Source organism: Malurus melanocephalus, unplaced genomic scaffold (assembly GCF_030028575.1).
Source record: "Malurus melanocephalus ecotype Western Australia unplaced genomic scaffold, MMel_1.1 scaffold_449, whole genome shotgun sequence".
NCBI classification, from domain to species: Eukaryota; Metazoa; Chordata; class Aves; order Passeriformes; family Maluridae; genus Malurus; species Malurus melanocephalus.
Window position 1 is genome coordinate 30820 of NW_026623681.1, and position 18344 is coordinate 49163.

Sequence of the window (18344 nt, forward strand, 5' to 3'; positions counted from 1 at the left end):
TCTAGAACTAAATACACTCACAGCAGCACAACAACAATCCAAGCCTAGTGAAGAGTCCCAGACTCCACTCATCACCTCCACCACCTGATCTTTGATTCGTGGCCCTTCTGGAGCGAGCAGCAGAAATCCCACAGCCTCAGCAGGGCCAGGATACCATCGGAGGCAATTCCCTTCATTTCAAATATGAACAGTTGAGGCTCTTGGATTGCACAAGATGAGAAACAAAGAGTTTTAAATGATTTATTTGATTTCTCCACATGATCACAGTTATAGTTTTACATCAATAGGGTCTGTTACTACTTACAAACAGAATGCATATTAAAATGAAAGCACTCCTTTCTTCCCCAGAGTTACAAAAGGGGTCTCGAGCCTCCCCAGAACAGAAGCTTCTTGTAAGCATAATGTTTTTTGAAGTCTTTAACAGTCTGCATTCAAGACCTAATTCTAACAGTTTAATACAACTCAAAGCTGATTTAAGTTCCTAGCAGGAGTTAGGCAACCTCAAAGTGACTGCAGACTTATAGTAATGCTAATTTACACACTATATACAATTTAGAGAATTCTCTATTCCCCCTACTGGTCCCATTTTCACCACCCCCTTTTCTCTTTTCCAAATTGAATCTTGTTATTGGTTCCACTTTTCTTTTAAATATATACACAATAATCCATTTTGCAGGCAAGAAGTGCGATGGTATTTTACAAGGGAACAGCAAAATGCATGCTTAACTGCAGAAAACACACAGCTTCATATGGAACAGCAAGTCAACATCTAGAGATTCAGTGTTTAAATATCTGCTGACTGTCTTTCAGCTCATTTTATCAAGAAACAAGAGGCTTCTGCTGCATGCAGTACATGATGGGAAAATCATTCTACACTGTATGTTAGACTCTTTTGTTTTTAGCAATACAAGACACACATTATATTAGGATGAACTTTGTTTTCTGTTTTTACATTGTTTTACATTTCATTCTTAAACTTAAAAAAATAAAAACCCCAAATATATATTTGATTGTTGTCCCAGAAAAGATTTTTTTTTTGTTACCACACCTTCATTCTTTATGTTGCCCTTTCATTTGCTCAAATCAGCATTACTGTTTTGCCAGATAGTCATGGGAAGAGAGAACCATGGTCACTCTACGCAGTTCTGTACCAGTTTTTAATTGGCAATGGCATCTGAGAAAAAAACCCTCTCAATTCTACTCCTGCCTGCAGGCTGAAGAATTTATTTTAATTCATTTTTTTAACCCCAGGTGGTGTTGAGTGCTGGAATTTTCCTATTCTAGGCATGACCCACGCTGCTTTAACTGTTAATCAAGGACGGAGTCAGAGAGGTTTTAGCACAAMCCTAAAAGTGCAGCAAAGGGCTGGAGACTTGTGCTGACACCAAGACACGTTTGTTTGGTTGAAGTACAGATAAACACATAGTCTAAGAAACAAAACTAGGAAAAAAAAAATCAAGTCCACTGTTTCTCCTCATTGGCTTGAAAGAACAGTTTCCAAATAGTGTGCTCTCACATGACCAGTTGTTTTTTATGATGTGTGATTTCACACGTGCAACTCTGCAACTCGCTGTGCCCCAGGGCAGGCACAGACCCTTCCCTGGGTACGTGAAACCATGGGTGAATGTTTCTGTGCAGGCACGTTTGGGACATCCTGAACRCTCTGGTTCACAAATACATGGATTGCACATGGAAAATCAGTGGTCAGGAATTAAACTGCGGTTTGCTGTTTAAGTACAGAATATTTATATGTAACTGTAATTGAAATGAAATGAAAGGGTTTTTAAACATAATGCAAATGCAGATCTGGGGAGATCAAACATCTTTAGTGTTAACAGTGAGTCAGACTTTCCTCTCCACTGCTACTCCACATTCTGCCTTGATTCCACGAACAGAATTTTACTTATGTTATGCCTTTGCATCTGAAACAACTACAGACTCCATCACTCAGTGAAGAGGAGCTTTCTCACTTCTCTTTTAATTAAAAGATGAAGTTTCTGAGAGATGTTTGTACCTGAATGGTTCTTTATCTTTTCTGGAACAACCTATAAATTACAGTTAGACTCTACTATTGGTACAGATGTATGAAGAAAAGTCTACATATTGAAATATGTTATCACTTTACTTCAACTAATATCAACAGTAACACTGATATATTTTGCAATTATACAATATGTAGAGTGTAGCCTCACACTAATAACATTAGATGACATGCAGACAGTTCTACTTTCCCTTTATAAGAACAGTATATATTTTTTTAAACTGCAAGGAACAGAGCCTCAGGGGACCCGGGCGAGSCCTCGTAAGGTAAGCCGCAGAATTTAGAATAGAATGAGCGATACAGAAAAATTAAGAATTACTTGTTTTCTTTTCATCCAGGTAATTCAGAGGAGAAGGAGCAGAAAGGAAAACATATTGCACATGTGTGAAACAAACGTGGACTGCTGGAAACAAAAGGCTAAACTCTAGATTGCTGTATTTGCTCTCTGTGGAGGTTAACAAAGTGCTCAGTTTGCAGTTTTGCTGGTATTGTGGTATCCATGGTATGAAAGGGAAAAAAATGACTGAACCTCTCCCATCCCCCCCATGTCAGAGATGCCATGAGGAAGCCAACATGGCAAGTCACTCTGTTACTCTCCTGTCCTCATAATTTCAGACACTTTTTGTACTATTACACAGAAACCCGAGTGGTTGTAGCTGTGATTGCTTTTACCCATCTCTTACTGGAACTTTTTGCTCATCCTCTTCAAGGTTTGCTTTTAGGCTGGTACAGTTTTGCAGTTGTGATTCCTTTGTCTCTACTGTTTAGGTGTTAAGTCCTTGCAGTGTCTCAAAGTGCTGAAACTACAAAGTAGGTGCCATGGATGACTTTGTACAGAATTTCGGGATACAMATCAGATAGAAATTTGCAAATGGTTTGGTTACAACACATAAGCAACAACAGCACAGCCTATTTTTATGTGATGTCTTGCAGCTAACTGGACTATGGAAGTGAGGGTTTGAGCATAAACTCAGCCTGCTGAGTGCTGGGTGCTTAAAACTAACAAATGTGATGAGTAAAAATGGTAAAGCCACTTTGTTGCTAGCACATGGCTACATGGAATTACAGATTTTTTTTTTATTTTAATATATATAGATATAAAAACCCTATACTAAATTCTAAAACAAACCTTCAAGTTTTAGAGCACTTCCACTGGAAACACTCTGGACTAGAATTCAGCTTCGTTGGGGGTAAAAATGAGAAATTATGGTGAACAGGAACCAAAGTAGCTGAGAAGGATGGAGGTTTGCCTTTTTATGTTTGAGATGAATGTTTTTGCAGTGTTTACATGCACCTGGCAGAACTCTTCCCATGTGGTCGTTCAATCCATATGCTTACAAAAGAAATGTGGATCATTTAAATTCACAGTTATCACAGCCTTTAAAGTGTCTAAGAACTTGTGTGACCAATGCTTGGAGGTGCCTCCTGGTAAGGGGGCCCCCTCCATTGCTACGGTATAATTACTGCATCTTAACGAGTTTGCTTACCTGAAATAGCAGAGCAGTTCTAATACTGATTACGTATGATATCATCGTGTTAATAAAATAAGGATTTATACAAAGCAGTATTGGACTACAACATTTAAATGCTATGTTACTTGGCACATTTAGTAATGATTGCTTAGAGATCTTAACAAGTCCAGGGGACTTGTCATGAAAATACTGAAATGTCTGAAATTGGTTTCTAACGTTTAATGTTTTTGGTCTACTCTTTCATATGCTATTCATCTATTATACTGTCCTATCAAGTAAGTGGAATTCCTTGTAAAGTCTATATTGCTAGTTTTGTGGACTGAAAAAATTTCTTTCCAAGCACAAATGTTAACTATACAGTATATATATATATTTATATGTATATATTTATATTATATAAAGTTTACTTACGTACTTTCATCAACCATATCAGGTCTACTTATTTTTTTTGCCCATTGAGAATAAAAGAGCAAGAATGCAACACTTGGTTCTGTCTCACTTTTTTTCCTTTTTTTTTTTTTTCCATAGAGTAACTTTTCAACGTGTAAAATTGTCCAGGGATTTGGTGTAAAAGGTAGCTTTCCTCAGATTCAGCAAGCAGCATGTTTTCAAGGCAAGTTTGGAAATAAGAACTAACCAGACGGTGGTGAACATCTATCCAGTAGATAAGTAAAACCAGCGTGGCCTGAGCTATCTGGAATTATTTTATTTAGTAACAGCAAGCCTTTAAGCTCATTAAATGGCCTAGGTAAAAACTGACAAGTGTGATYTGTTGCTTCCTGTAAGTGCCTCTGTAGCTCAGTTTAAAACTAGAGTTATGAGGAGGGGCTTTAGGCCTAGACTATAGTGCTGATGCCGCTGTGTTTGGGCTTGGTGCTGGCGGAGGTGGCGGGCGGCGGGGGCGGCCCGTGGTGGTGCTGCGGGTGCGGGTGCGGGGCGTGGGCGGGGTGCGGGTGGTGGGGCGGCGGGTGCGGCGCGTGCGCGTGCCCGTGCTGCAGGTACGGGGCGTGCGCGCCGTGCCCGTGGGGGCCGTGCTGGTGGTACTGGTGCGGGTGCGGGAGGTGCGGGGGCGGGTGGTAGTGGTGGTGGTGGTGGTAGGGCGGCGGGTTCTGCACGTGGCAGTACTGGGCGTGGTGCGGGTGTGAAGGCGCCGCCRCCGCGCCCTCTGCGTGCTGCGGGGGCTGCGGGGCCGCGTGCCCTTGGGAAGGGGCTTTGCCCCTCTTGCTCCCGAACAGGGACCCTAGGAGTGAGGAGGAGTTAGGCATAGTCTGGTGAGGGCGAGATGGACACTCTCGGGTTGATGTAGCTCTTCGGCGCATGTGAGGACTGCTAATGATGGACCCCTAAAAAGAAATTAATAGAAATCAAAATTAAAAAAAAAACCTTAAAATGTTCAAAAGAAAAAAAAAAAACTTCACACTGACCCACAAACTCCTCCTTTAGTGGTCACATGGGTGGATTATGTTARGAGCTCTAGGAAAAGTTTTATCTCCACCTTCCCTAAGTTGCCAATGGGGCACTCATGCCCTTTGAGGGGGATGTTAAGCATTGAGTGATTTTCTCTCGGTACTTTGACATCAAAAGATATGACTTTAAATTAAAAAAAGGTCACGGAAGAGTAATATGATACAAGAACTATGAGTGTGTTTTTTAAAGGAAAAAATACATTTTAAAATACTGTAAAAAATATCATACTTGCTTTTTAACCACAAAAAAATAAAGCTCCATTAAATTCAATCTAAATAGTTAAACATATAGCAGCAAACATTAAACTTCAGATTTTAAAACAGTATTTAAAACTTTATTTATAGTAGTTTTCCACTACTATGTGACAGTGCTGCTTCTCAGGCCTACCCTCTGCATTTTGTGTTAAACAGAACCATACCACTTTTGCCACTAAGAGTTCTAGGTGACTATTATTCTGACCTGTGGTCCAACATTCTTTATTATTTAGCCTGGAATTTAATTACTGGAAGTTTAGGGGTTGTATTTTKAAAGAGTTAAGGGACACAACAGTACTTAGGCAAAGTGTGCTAGATTTAAACTGCAATCTAACTAAAGCAAACAAGAAAAAAAAAGAAAAAATAAAAGAAAAATCTGCAAGCTGAATTCAGAGACATGAACAGTATATATAAATGGTTTGAAGATGAATGAAATCTCATGAAATCCACATTGAATTCACCTATCTTAAGATTTTTTTTATCCTCCCATGCCCTATCTGTGCAATTCCATGGTGTCATGACTGCATACATTTAGCAATTGAACTCGAAAATAAGCAATGGGGATGGTTGAGCATGACAGTCAATAGTTGTAGCTAAATACCAAACAGCAAGAACAGTGTACTTGGTAACAAAGAGCAAGTGGGCTTTTAAGCTGGGACCAGACTGAAATGGTGGCAAAAGGACACGTCATATCCATTTAACCATGCTTGCAGGAACAAAGGGAACAAGGTTAGCTCAAACCAAAAATGGCATTGCTCTAAAACAAGCTGTCAGTGCTTTGTAAGCTGGAGAATACGGAGTGAGTAGCCTAGGCATGCATTTTATTTGTGGCAGGCAGGTTATATATATATATATATATATGTTAGAAGAAAAAAGAGCAAAAAAATATATGTATATAAAAGAAAGGTTTGAAATGCACATCATCACATCCAGCTAGACATCAGGAACTTCCTACTTACTTCCATATTGCTGTCTAGCGATCCTGCACTGCTGCGTCGCCCACGCTTGCCTGCCCAGGACATGCAACAGCAGAGATTAGAGACTGCGACACGACCGGCGCCGAAGAGCTGCGGCCCCGCGCCCGCGGCGCCTCTGCCCCGGGCTGCATGGGGACAGCGGCTCGGGGCACAACCTCACAGCTTTAGGGCCATCAGCGACAGCAACTCTCTGTACCTGGCTGCGTTTCAGTGGGCTGAATGGAAATTTTGAGGGTTGTTGTTGGTGTGAATTAACTAGCATGAGCAGGGTGTGATTTTTTTTTTTTTTTAGATTTGCACAGGTTTTGAAGTACGTGTATTTTAGCAGCTGAATTCAGTGCTGGGGTTGTGATGCTGAGCAGCAACAGTTTAAAATGGTTTGGTTTCCTGGGTTCTAATCGGCTATGAAGATATTGTTCTTTAAATATTGAGATATACTTGTGGGGTGGATTAATTTAAATGCAAAATTTAATGTTGAAATATTCTGAACTTCAGTGTGGGGCACTGTGAGGGGCATTGGTTTTATCACTTCACCGATTTTATCATTTCATCGGTTTTATCATTTCAATTTCAGCTTTGAACCTCAGTGGATTTCATACAATCTTCTTTCATGAGGTTTAAAAAAAACTAAACTTAATTTTTGATCAGCAAATCTGGAATCTGTCTTGACATTATGGCTAGATTTTGTTTGTTTAGCTGTGCAGTGCTTTATCTCTAAGTATGTTGGATTTGTCCTCCAACAGTCTCAAATTGCAAAGATGTTTACCTAAACCCACATGTGAAACTCCAAACTGTTTGCCTAAAGAGCCAGAAGACCTCAGTGGCTCTATAGGACACAGGATCCCAGATTTTCTTTCYAATCTCACAGCAGAGAAAACAGCATCTGGCTGAAGTGGAAATAGAGATTTTTAGAAGATAGCTTGTGGAGCATTGCTCTGCAAAGTTCCAGAACACTTTCCTGGCAGGGTGTAGAAACAAAGTTAAGCTTTGAGGAGTCCTCAGGAGCTCAGAGCTTCCCTAAAATCTGCACGGTTTTAGAAACCAAATTTTTCTCCGTGCTCCCTCCTTGCCTTCCTGCAAGGCCAAATATCACAATCTCCACCCTGCATTGACACATTGCTGCCTTCAGGATCTTCTATTCAAAGAGGTGGTTTTGGGGGAGAATGTGAGGATATCAGCATCACTGAACCAATGAGCAATGTACCTCATCTCAGATATCCTAAAACCACCTGGGATGAGAACTAGGGAACATTGGAAGTGGTCACAGGACCATTCAGACTGACTAAAGGATCAGTATGATAAAAAAATACCTCCTGTCGGATTCATAAGCATGACTTTGACCTGACTGGTCACAGGACACTGCCCTGAAACACAAGCTTCTCTCAAGAGCTAAAGTTTCAGGCTACTGGAACATTTGCCCCTCTCTTATCATCATGGAGAGCTGTTCTCCAGTACAAACCCCTCAGCAACGACATTAAATTGAGGGTACGGTGTTTGTGGTCAAAGTGGTTTGTTTGACTTGTCAAATTTGTTGGGATTTGGAACCATTACCCTGGATGGGCTCTTTGACCATAGCTCATCACTTCATCTCCTGCTGCAGTTTTAGCCKCAGTAAAACCACAGCTGTACTATCTTCTGAGTCCCCCAAGAAAAAGCAGTTTTGAAAATCCCTTCTTTTGACTTTTTGTCAGACTTTGATATTTTTCTGCTCTGATAACAGGATTAGTACTGATTAACACTCCAATCACTCTTGCTTGCTGATGCAAACACACTGCGACAGCCACCTCGGAACTTAGCAGTCAGGGTTGCAAATAAGACTGAGCRCGGACACAGGGCATTAAACGTGGCCAAAATGAAGGAAAACACAACAATCCAATGCCTTTTGCATATGGCAGGAGTCACAGTCTGATCAAATAACCATGGACACAGTAAATACGGACAGAGAGCGACAGATGGAGTTTTGCTCAGAATAACTTCAGGGCAAAGTAGTACTTGCATAGCCAAGAACAAACAGAAAAATCCTACTTAAAATGCCTGCAATTTCCCTCAGATAGGCACTATCACTGTACAAGGGCYGTGTTTGTTTTCTTAAAAACAAATTGAACCCAATTCTGTACTGACTTGCAGTGTGATGTGAAGGCTATTCAGTAAATCCCCTGGAGCATTCCCCCTGCCAATGTGTGTTTATTCCAGACTGTTCCCTGGTCTTTGGGATGCCATCCCATCTCAGAAATGTCTCCCTAGAGCTCCAGCCTTCACATGCATGGCACGAAAATGGTGACTCTCGACTGGAACAGCATCTAAGCATGTACTGGCAGGATAATTAGCAGCTGTGGTATAAAGCAAGGTGGCATTTATCAAATCTGAGGATTAGTTTTGCTCAACATGTTATGCTTACGTTAATTTTTTAAGGCTGTTAGAGTGTGCTTTAATTCATATTATAAAACTAAATTTCAATTAATGTAACCTTTTCTGATTAATTCTAACAATTCCCTGATGTTAGATATGAATATTCCTTGTACAAAATATCTTTAACTTACATAAGTGTGTGTCCCATATATGAACATGCTTTATATGGGGCCAAGAACATTTCCAATTTATAGCAGAAATATGAAGTGATTGAAATATTTTTACAAACTTAACCATGCCAAAARAAAGCTGAGCTTTATTTATAAAATCCATTGCACCTTGCAGAATGGATGTGTGCAGGAGTGCAGGACACACATCACAAGAATGTGTGATGATCTCACAGCTCAGGCTGTAGATCACTTGGGTATATGGAAATATCTCTCACTGCTACTCTGTAGTTTTTGAAACTCTCTCCTGGGCCAGTGAGATAACTGATAGCTAAACAATGTATTATGATCTGGTTTTGTATGGTGGGAAAAATTTGGACAAAAGTTTGGAATTCAAAGATGCTCTAATCATTAGAGAGAACTCTTTCCAGGAGGGAAAAGACTCCTGGTGACCTTCACATTTTCATCTTGTTTTCTGTGTGAAACAAGTACAGTCTTAGGATCATACAGTGATGGTCAAAACAGTTTTTTGGCATCTTTAGATTATTCTCAGAATACTGATAAAGGCCAGAAGCTGAAACCACACCTCAGCCTGCCAAACTCCTCCCCTTGGCAAAGTAAACAGTGTCGCTTTCCTAAGACAGAAAAGTTGGTGATTGGAAAGTGCTGATGTACAGTGGGGGTRTCCTGTAAAATGGCTGAGTGTCATCACTCCCAAGATTTGTGTTATACAAATGTSCTTGATTTAAAGAACCCAGTAAATTCTATCAAGCCCTCTTCTGTTGCTATTCCACTGAGGAACAGGAAATGTTACAAAAGTCACAAAGGATGAGACAGGAGCAAGCTCTCCCTAGTTGGAAAGCTCTTCTGAAGAGGGAGTAAAAGACTGCTGGTATCCTCTGTGCAAAATCCACAGGGACGAGGGAGGGAATAAGCCAGTGGCCCTGCATGGCAGGAGAGAGGAGCAKGACATGGCACCATCCCAGCACAGATTGACTCAATATATTAAGGGACTCTGCGATTCCACAAATGCAGTCTTTTTGAGGGGATTACAATGCTGAGAATTTCCAGAATCTTTCCTGTTATATTATGGAATATAGCAAATTTAAACAAAATACATAATGACATTGTAAAAAAAATGCTTTTTGGAAGGTAGAAACATTTAATAATTTAAAGGTTCACTGATTTTATAAGCAAACAGAGAAACAGAATTACTTTAATTCTGGAACGATTTTATGGTTTTGGTTTGTTTTGGTTTTTAAGTGGTCTTTATTGGTCTGGGGCTGTTTTGAGAGAAGCCCAGCTCCCAATAATAGGAACCACTGCACCACCCTGCACTTCTGCAGTACTCACCTGGGTATGCCAGTTGTGTAATACTGGGGCAGACAATAAAATTACARTTGTTAAACCAGGTCAGTGTGGAAATATTATTCCCACCTTACAGGTTAGGGACCGTGGGAATAAGGTTTGTTTTCCATTGTAAACTCAATGTGAAAGCACTGGGACCCCCAGCAACTCAAAGGGGCTGGAATTTAAATTAAATAACTTRAAATCAGTCCAGAAAAGTGGGAGAGATACAGAATGGGAAACACAACCAGTCCAATCCTTCCTGCTCTGCTTTAGTGACTGAATCACTCTTCCTGTGGAATAGCGACCATGAGGGGACATCACACTTTGCCCATTTTTCTGTAAACTCATAAAACTCAGCTTTAGACACATTAAAATTTGTCTGGCTTCTAATATTTTTGCATAAATTAAGAATTTCAAAGTCTGGAGCAAATTAATTCAGTTCTTCCTTCACTGTAGCTCAGGAATGTGCAATAAAAATGATAAACTTCTCTTTCGAGAAAAACGAAGCACTAAATATTTTTGATGTACTCCCATCTTGAAACACTTGGCTACCACATTCTGGTTTATATTCCATGGAAAGAACTGTCAATCCACMAGGAACAACAGCATCTCTCAAATGAAGAGATCCTTTCCACAGTTGAGTTGTACTGTTGTGGCAAAAGCAYGGCAGAACCACCCTCAGGAAATTATTTCTGATGGAAAAATCCCGCTTTTCTGTGCATTTCCAGCTCAGGAGGCAGAATCAGTCAGGTTATCATCATTTGTCAGACCTCAGGAGCTTCTGAATCATCACTCAGAGAAATTTAAAGTCATTTTCCACAGCCACTATTTACTGGGATGTCTGGGGGACAGCAATGGATTGTTTATTTTGAAAGTTCTGTCATGTACCTGTGCAGCCAAATRCTCTTCAATCACATTTCCCTTCACTGAGTAAACAGATAAAAGTTTGGCTTTGCAATGTTCATTGAACATTTGTTGCCTAACTGCATAAATATGCAACCAGGCCATCTCTTCATGTTTGTTAAGACTTATTTCTGTTTAAATGTAGAAAGGRCCTCTCTAAATACTCACTTTCCTACACGCCCACACACTCTTGTTCCTCCTCCTCCTCTTTGATCCTTGTCCTCCTTGTTGATACTTTTTTTTCAAAAAGATTTGTGGTAACCTAACTCAGTCCGTTTTAGAGAAGCAATTTAATATGGGATATTCCCAGTATCTTCCTAACTGCAAGAGATTTCTTTGCTTTTCTATGGATCATCTTTCCCATATTGAAAACAAAATTAGCCTCACATGCAAGCAACTCCCTGAGAACAGGCAGGAAAGACATGGATCATCTCCCTGAAGTCACTCCACCAAATAACAAAGCAAGTAACAGGCAGGACATTTCCCAAAGTCAGTTGCACTGCACAAGACCAAACAGAAACTCTCCATAATTCACAGCTAGTTCAAGTTAAAATTAAGTTTAGTTGGGTTTAACAAWCTCATTGATAAACCCTGCAGTCTGTGAGTGATTTCAACTTTTTATCATGGAAAAAGTTTATTTTCAGTAATAAGCATGCCAATTGTAGGCATGCCCTGTGAAATGTGTTTATGATTACAAATGCTTGTTTGTTGAATTAAACCCATAATATGAACTCAAATACATGGCAGTGTTTGAAAGACAGAGATGAGTAATTCTGATGGAATGAAAAAATTAATCAGAGATCACATTTAGGGGTACAGATACCCACTGAACTCACATATTAACAATATGGTAGTTCTCATTCTAATGAATTAAAACCAAAACAACAGAAAAGGACGATGAGGTATCCTCAAATCCGAGAGATAGGGGTGGTGAAGACTAGGGCTTGATCCAAAATCCACTGGAGCCAAGCAAGCACCAATACTGAACTTCAGCTTGATTTTGGATCAAGGGCCTAAGTCTTTTTAATGAAGCAAATGGAGATGTGAGTATGGAAGCCTAAATAGAGAAGAAAATAATTGAAAGAGCTCGCTCTCTACATATTTGTATGCACATACATATACCCACAAAACACAGGCTATCATTTCAGTTTACAACAGTTTTATTTATTGCAACATAGCTAAAATCTCTTCTTTAGTTAAAAAAAGGAGAGAGCTAAGTAGGGTCTACTACCAAAGATATACAGAATATTGAAATTATGACTACACTGTACATCATCACTGCAATTAAAAGAACAGAGTATGGAACACAACCTATAAACTAAAAAACAAATAATTAAAAAAAACAGAGTTACTACTATCCCTAGAAGCACTTTCTAAATAGTGGACGTGGTGTTGAGATATAAGTTCTTGTCAGTGACAGGAATCTTTAATACTGCAAGGTTACATGGCTATGCCAGGTGTGAGGCAAACCATCAGATAAAAACATGCCAAACTTCCCCTGGCTTGCTTTGGCTAAAAAATCACACCACCACTGCTGTCCTGTCTTCAGCTGTTTCAATCAGTTAGTAAAACTTAAGAACATCAGTGGCTTTGTGGGTTATCAGTATTCTCGTCCATTAGGGCTCCTTYGGTTATACTGTCAGGAGTACTTCACAACAAGCTCTTTTGCAAGAGTTAGGAACTATGCCTGAGTTACAAAACAAGAGCATCAGGGACACACTGAATTACACAGCTCTAGACAGAATTTAGGAAGGCTTCACTCAATTTCATTCATCCGGGTGGTAACACAGGTAGACTTGAGCACAGAATGCACAGAAAGCGTTCGTTACACAGAGACCAGGAGCTTTCCTTTCCTTTCTAGGCCTACTCTAGGAGGGAAAAGAAGCAAAGGAGATGAAAARAAAAWAAAGGAAAACTAAGAGAATTACTCCTACCACAAGTCAGTAGTATCTTTTTTATTAAAAACTTACAATTCTTCCTCTGTCTTCACTGTCCTTTAAAAGTTTCTATAGCAACCTACAACGGCTTAAATGCTTTCAAACAGTGGCCGCTTAATAGAACAAAAGGTAAAAAAAAATGAACAGAAATTAACCACGAGCTGTGTGGGGGGGAACTATTTGGAAGTGAGAGATTCCAGTAGTGCTATTTCTGGAGGCCCAGAGCTCTGTGGGCACGGTGGAGGCAGCTGTGCATGCAGAGAGCCAGGGAGGAGAGGCAGCGCTTACCTGCTTCGGACAGGTCCCGCAGGGAGCTGCTCAGCGCGCTGCGCTTCAGCCCCTCGCCGCCGGCGTAGCTGTCATCCAGACAGGCCCTGGGCAGGCTCCCATTGCCAGAGTCCTTCTTCAGGCTGGAGCACTGCGACATGCTGGGACGCACCACCCCCTTCTGCTTCTCCAGCTCGGCTGCAACACACAGAAAACAGGGGTTTTGCAGTTGGTGTTTGTGTCTGAAGGGGATCAGGGGAGGCAATGCCACAGAGGAGYGTCACCCCTCTACCAACAGCTTGATGTGGAACAGGGCCTCTTTTGGAAAAATGGGATAGAATTTCATGCTTACACACTCATAGAACTACCAGCAAAATATATCAGTTTGTACCATGGCTTCCTTRTTGAGTACAGGAATAGCAACAGGGAAATGAAGAAAATTTCAATGAAACTTCTTGGAAGGGCAATTGAGAATTTCAGTGTGATGTAAACTACCCCCAAAATTCTTACTGTAGTTTATGCTACAAATCACAGATCCAGCTCTCCCCTGTCCAAATGACACTTAAAATCCTTGCTGTAATTTATGCTACAAATCACAGATGCAGCTCTCCTCTGTCCACTGTTATTTGCAGTTTGTCCTGGCTGAACTTCCACTGCAGCTACACTGCAGTAAATAGGAGTCAATGAACTCAGCTGAGGCTTAAGGCATTATTGTTTTTTTCTCCATCTTGAGTCAAAGTCATGGTGAAAACYACATTAATTTTAATGTTTAAGGAGTTCTAATACGTTGCTATATACATATTCAGATTTTTTTTTATTCTGATTAGCTKGAAAATGCTCTATTATATGTACCTTTGTACTTACACTCTATTCTGTGCTTTTCCATTTCTTGAACTTCTGCAATCGACTCCCTCAAATCATCTGTAAACTTCTTCCTGTCCTGAGGATTTGGTGCATTGAAATTTATGAGTACTTTGATATCTGCTCCTGGAACAGCTGACGTGAGCCGAATGCCATTGGGATAATCTGRAAGAAAAAGTGAAGATAAACTAAGCTCTGATTATTCCAACTGCTTTTCTTTTAATAAAAATACCCACCAAAACTGAAGGCTTTTTACTAATATTACCACAGAGGATACAAAGCCAGAGAAATAAAAGTTTGAAGGCACAAAATTAGAATAAAAATCCCTAAGGTACATYGGAACAGCTTAACTGTCAAATACCRAACAAATACTGAAAGGTATCTTTATGCAGCTGCTACCCTTAAGGTACAACATACAATATRTATGGAAAACAGCAGAAATAAAGCAAAAAACTAAAGGGATCATTTTTATTTCACGGACAGATCCCATGGCCTACCTTACCCACTTGTGACTCAAGTTTTGCTGAGTTTACAGGCTATTTGAAGACATTTTAAATGCTACAAATTGATTTCAAATGCTACAAATTGTGTTTTAACTCACCATTTGCAGGAAGACAAACATACAAGCAGTTACAGATTTAGTACTTCTTATGKAGTTGTGTTTTCTGTACATTATACCTTCCTTTTTTTTTTTTAAATGAAGTTGAAGTGATTTGTGAAATCACACACTGAAGAAGTAAAAAGAATGGTCTGGCTTTTTCACCTCTCTTTTGACCCATCTTATTGACATTTWCTCAACAAAAGACAGATTTTTCAGCAAACTGTCTTTGGTTCTTTTCTAACTGGACATCTGAAATTTAACAGCTGGTCAAAAATACRGTTAAGACAGAAGGTCCATTTACAGAAAGACACTCAGAATGAAAATACACAGTACTGTAGAAAACAGAACCAGTCTTTGCTTGAAGCACAGGCCTGGAGAAATGGGGTATCAGCAAACCTCAACTTGTGCATTTTAACTCACAATGTTTTCTTTTACTCAGCTGTCTTCCCCTCTTGGTTTGCTAAAGCTCTCAAATATTTATTCAAGCATTTGAGCCCAAGTTCAAGGGCTYCCATGTGCTGAAACCTCCCTCCCTCAAGAGCCAGCAGATGATGTAAGGCTCTCTTCTTCCTCAAACCATGAGGTTTCAAGGAGACTACTGAGAACTACTGAGAAACCAGTGCACGTGCTTGCGTTTTTTTAGGATACCTTAACCTTGGCTTTTTAGGGTACCTTACCTTTGGCTTTTTTAGGGTACCTTAACTTTGACTTTTTTAGGGTACATTAACTCCCAGATCAGAGCTGCAACTCAAACTGGAGCAAGTGCATTTACAATCATCAGGGAAAACAGAGTAACTGCCATGAGGCTCAAAGGGTCTRGAGGGGAAGGAGGGAGGAAGGATTTGGGGGTTCTGCTAGGATCTGCTGTCAGTATCTCACACAGCCAAAGGGCCCCAGTGCTGGGCAGGCTCAGTGGAGTGTTGGGAATGCTGGCACAGGGAATGCAGCAAACAGCTCTGCACCACTCCAGGGAAAAATAAAAATGCTAACAAAACCAAACAAGGAAACCTAGCAACCCCAAAATCACATGGGTTGCTCCCACCTATGAACTAAGAAAGAATTTCCACATAACAAACACACATATTTYATTACCAGAGATACTTCTCCATACTGCATTGGTCAAACACCAGGAAACACATCAGTACTTACTGGTTTCAGACACTGTCTGAGGTGATCTGCTTCCCCTTAATATTTTCTTAGTGATTTTGACTGAAAATGTAAAATATAGTTCCCGTATGGCCTATTTATTTACTAGAGATATATKACATTGTTTTCCCTTTTGGAGCTCATCCATCCCTCAACATAATTGCCTTGTATCATTAAAAGCCAATTCTTCTATCACCAGTGCCAGTCGTTGTTCAATCTCCCCAACAGCCAAACCAATATTTTTGTTGCTTCTGCTTTAGCAACACTGACTTTTATTCCCTTGAGATCAGCTGACTGTGACAGCTGCTCCACACAGAGCTACTGATGGCTCTGSCCAAAACAGCCCAAAGCTTGTTGGGGACTGGGGAGACCAAGRATATTGAATTTTACAAACCAAAGGGGACTAACACTTCTCTTTCCAAAGTGGAAAACAGTGCATCCCACCTAACAGGCAGCAAAATTAGAGCACARTCTGTTCACTGATGCAGTGCAGTGAATTCAACTCAGAAGCCCAACYGTGTTTGTTAAAATGCCTCCAGTCTGGGAGGAATCCAATCCTTACTCCTTGTTTTACTAGAGATATTTTAAAGTTTATTTGATTAGTGTTTCTACTCAGCATGCTTGTATTTTTTTAATATCTTTTACTTAACATGGCAACAGAGAATTATAAATCCTTCTATTTTTAGTAGAATCCAGGATAGGCGTATTTGGCCTTCCTCTCCAAAACTGAATTTTATATCATATAATGCGTGCCCARGAGACAGAGAATGCATGTGTAAGCACAGAAATAATCAGTGGGCTCCAGAGCTGCTGTAAGCTCTGCAAAATCTTCCCTTTGGAAATCTCCAGAGGCTTTGATTCAGTAACAGAAATGGCTTTTTAGGGAGCACATTCTCAAGGACAAGGCAAAAATCAGAACCTTCCATGTCAGAAAAGCACAGGAACTACTGCAGATCACACTGGTCTGTTCTCAGTTTATYGGGAGGAAGGTCTGGTTACAAACCATGAAGTCAAGTCAGGCAGCCTCTCTATGTACCATACAAACAACTCTGGTCTGCTGTCAGATGCTGTACTTGAGCTTAGAAGCAGGGTTTYAGCAAATTATTTGGGTTTTTGTCTGCTAAGAAGCATTAAAAAGAATACTGGACTGACACAGATTGCAACAGCCATAAAAAAAAAAAGGTGTCAGAAAACAAAAGCTTGAATGCAGACTCTGTGCTTTGTATTTAAATTTGAGGTAGCATGCATTATCTAGGCAAAGTAAAKCCATAAATCCAGAAAATAAATTTTGTTTATTTTCAAAACAAAAAATCTGTTTTAAATTACAGATATCATTATAATAGTTATTATTTATTATCACTCAGTTCCAGCTAACTGTACAATTGACTCAGCAACAGATATGTTTGTTTCTTCACAATCATTTTTATTCTTTACAAGTAATCACAAACACATTTGGGGAGATTTGACTTCTGCCTACAACCAAAAACTCCAACAGCAGTCTTGCTGTTTTATATGATGACAGCACCTTGTTTTAAACTTTAGGCCTAAATTAAATTCAGAGCAATTTAATTCCTAGAATCAATCCAAAATCAAGTCTTGTCCATCCCTTTCACTTACACCATTTTTGTTTTATTTATGAACAAAGTGATCCTCTAAAAAGAGAGGAAATACTTACACTGGTTTTCAAAGAGAAGAACTTGCATTCCATAGAGGGAAAAGGACTGTCGGAAACTGTATGTAACAGAGTTCTTCTTCTTCTGAAAAATCTTGGTCACCTGAAACGTATGAAAAAAACAAAGTGAAATGAAATATTCCTTCTACCAAATGTGTCTGTGGAAAATTTTCGCTCTGAAGAATCAGTATAAGAGAAAACATTTAATTCAAAAGAAAGCTAGAAACCTGCCAGAAAACATGCACTTTTAATTTTTCCATTTTTTAATGCAATTGCTGTATTTAATCTACCACTGAAAAAACCAAAGCTCTGCAGCATCATCTCTAAAAAGCAGAAGGGTTAATATTTTATCCAGACATGAAGCCTTAATGTTCTCTCCTCTTCAGAACTCTACCTCTTGAAATTAAAAACCCAAAACCATGCATCCTTTTTGTCCTAGCAAAAAAATGAAAATATGTTAAAATTACCCTTAAACCCCCCCAGATTCAGATACTACCATATTTTCCTTTACCCTTCTTTCCTTAGTCTCACTCCAGGCAGGACCTCTCCATTCTTGGCCCTTATTCTCACCTTCCAAACCTKCTGCACTTCCATACCCCTCCAAACAGTGCCTGACACCTCCTCCAGTGGTGCCCTGCTCTCCCTCTGCCTTTTCCAGCCCCTGACACAGAAAAACCTCTGACTCTGTGGAAAYGTTGGTATTTTTTTTTGCTACCACAGAAGAAACATATTCCTACTGACCATCCATGGTGCAGTTCTAAACTGTGACTGCAACTGCTCTGACTCTTTAARACCCAGAGGTTTATTTTTACCAGTTCTTCCAGGTTTATTTTACCAGTTCTTCCACATTTTAACTTTCAGTGATGGCATTTAAGTAGAA

The 18344-nt window shown here is 39.9% G+C and overlaps 1 protein-coding gene across 11 annotated transcripts in view; it reads right to left on the reverse strand.

Moving 5' to 3' along the window:
* Positions 1–40: 40 nt before the first annotated feature.
* IQSEC1 (IQ motif and Sec7 domain ArfGEF 1) overlaps positions 41–18344 on the reverse strand; it is a 347139-nt gene continuing 328835 nt past the window's right edge. For 5 of the 11 annotated variants that reach the window (XM_057380358.1, XM_057380364.1, XM_057380361.1 and 2 more), the window contains 5 exons: positions 17468–17567; positions 14037–14210; positions 13206–13382; positions 6194–6243; positions 42–4856 (listed from right to left, as the gene is read on the reverse strand). In XM_057380358.1, coding sequence (XP_057236341.1) covers positions 4350–4856; positions 6194–6243; positions 13206–13382; positions 14037–14210; positions 17468–17567 — 1008 coding nt within the window. In that variant the 3' untranslated portion in view covers positions 42–4349. Of the gene's footprint in view, positions 4857–6193; positions 6244–13205; positions 13383–14036; positions 14211–17467; positions 17568–18344 lie in introns of all 11 variants that reach the window. The other 6 variants (XM_057380363.1, XM_057380362.1, XM_057380359.1 and 3 more) reach the window with 3 other exon arrangements.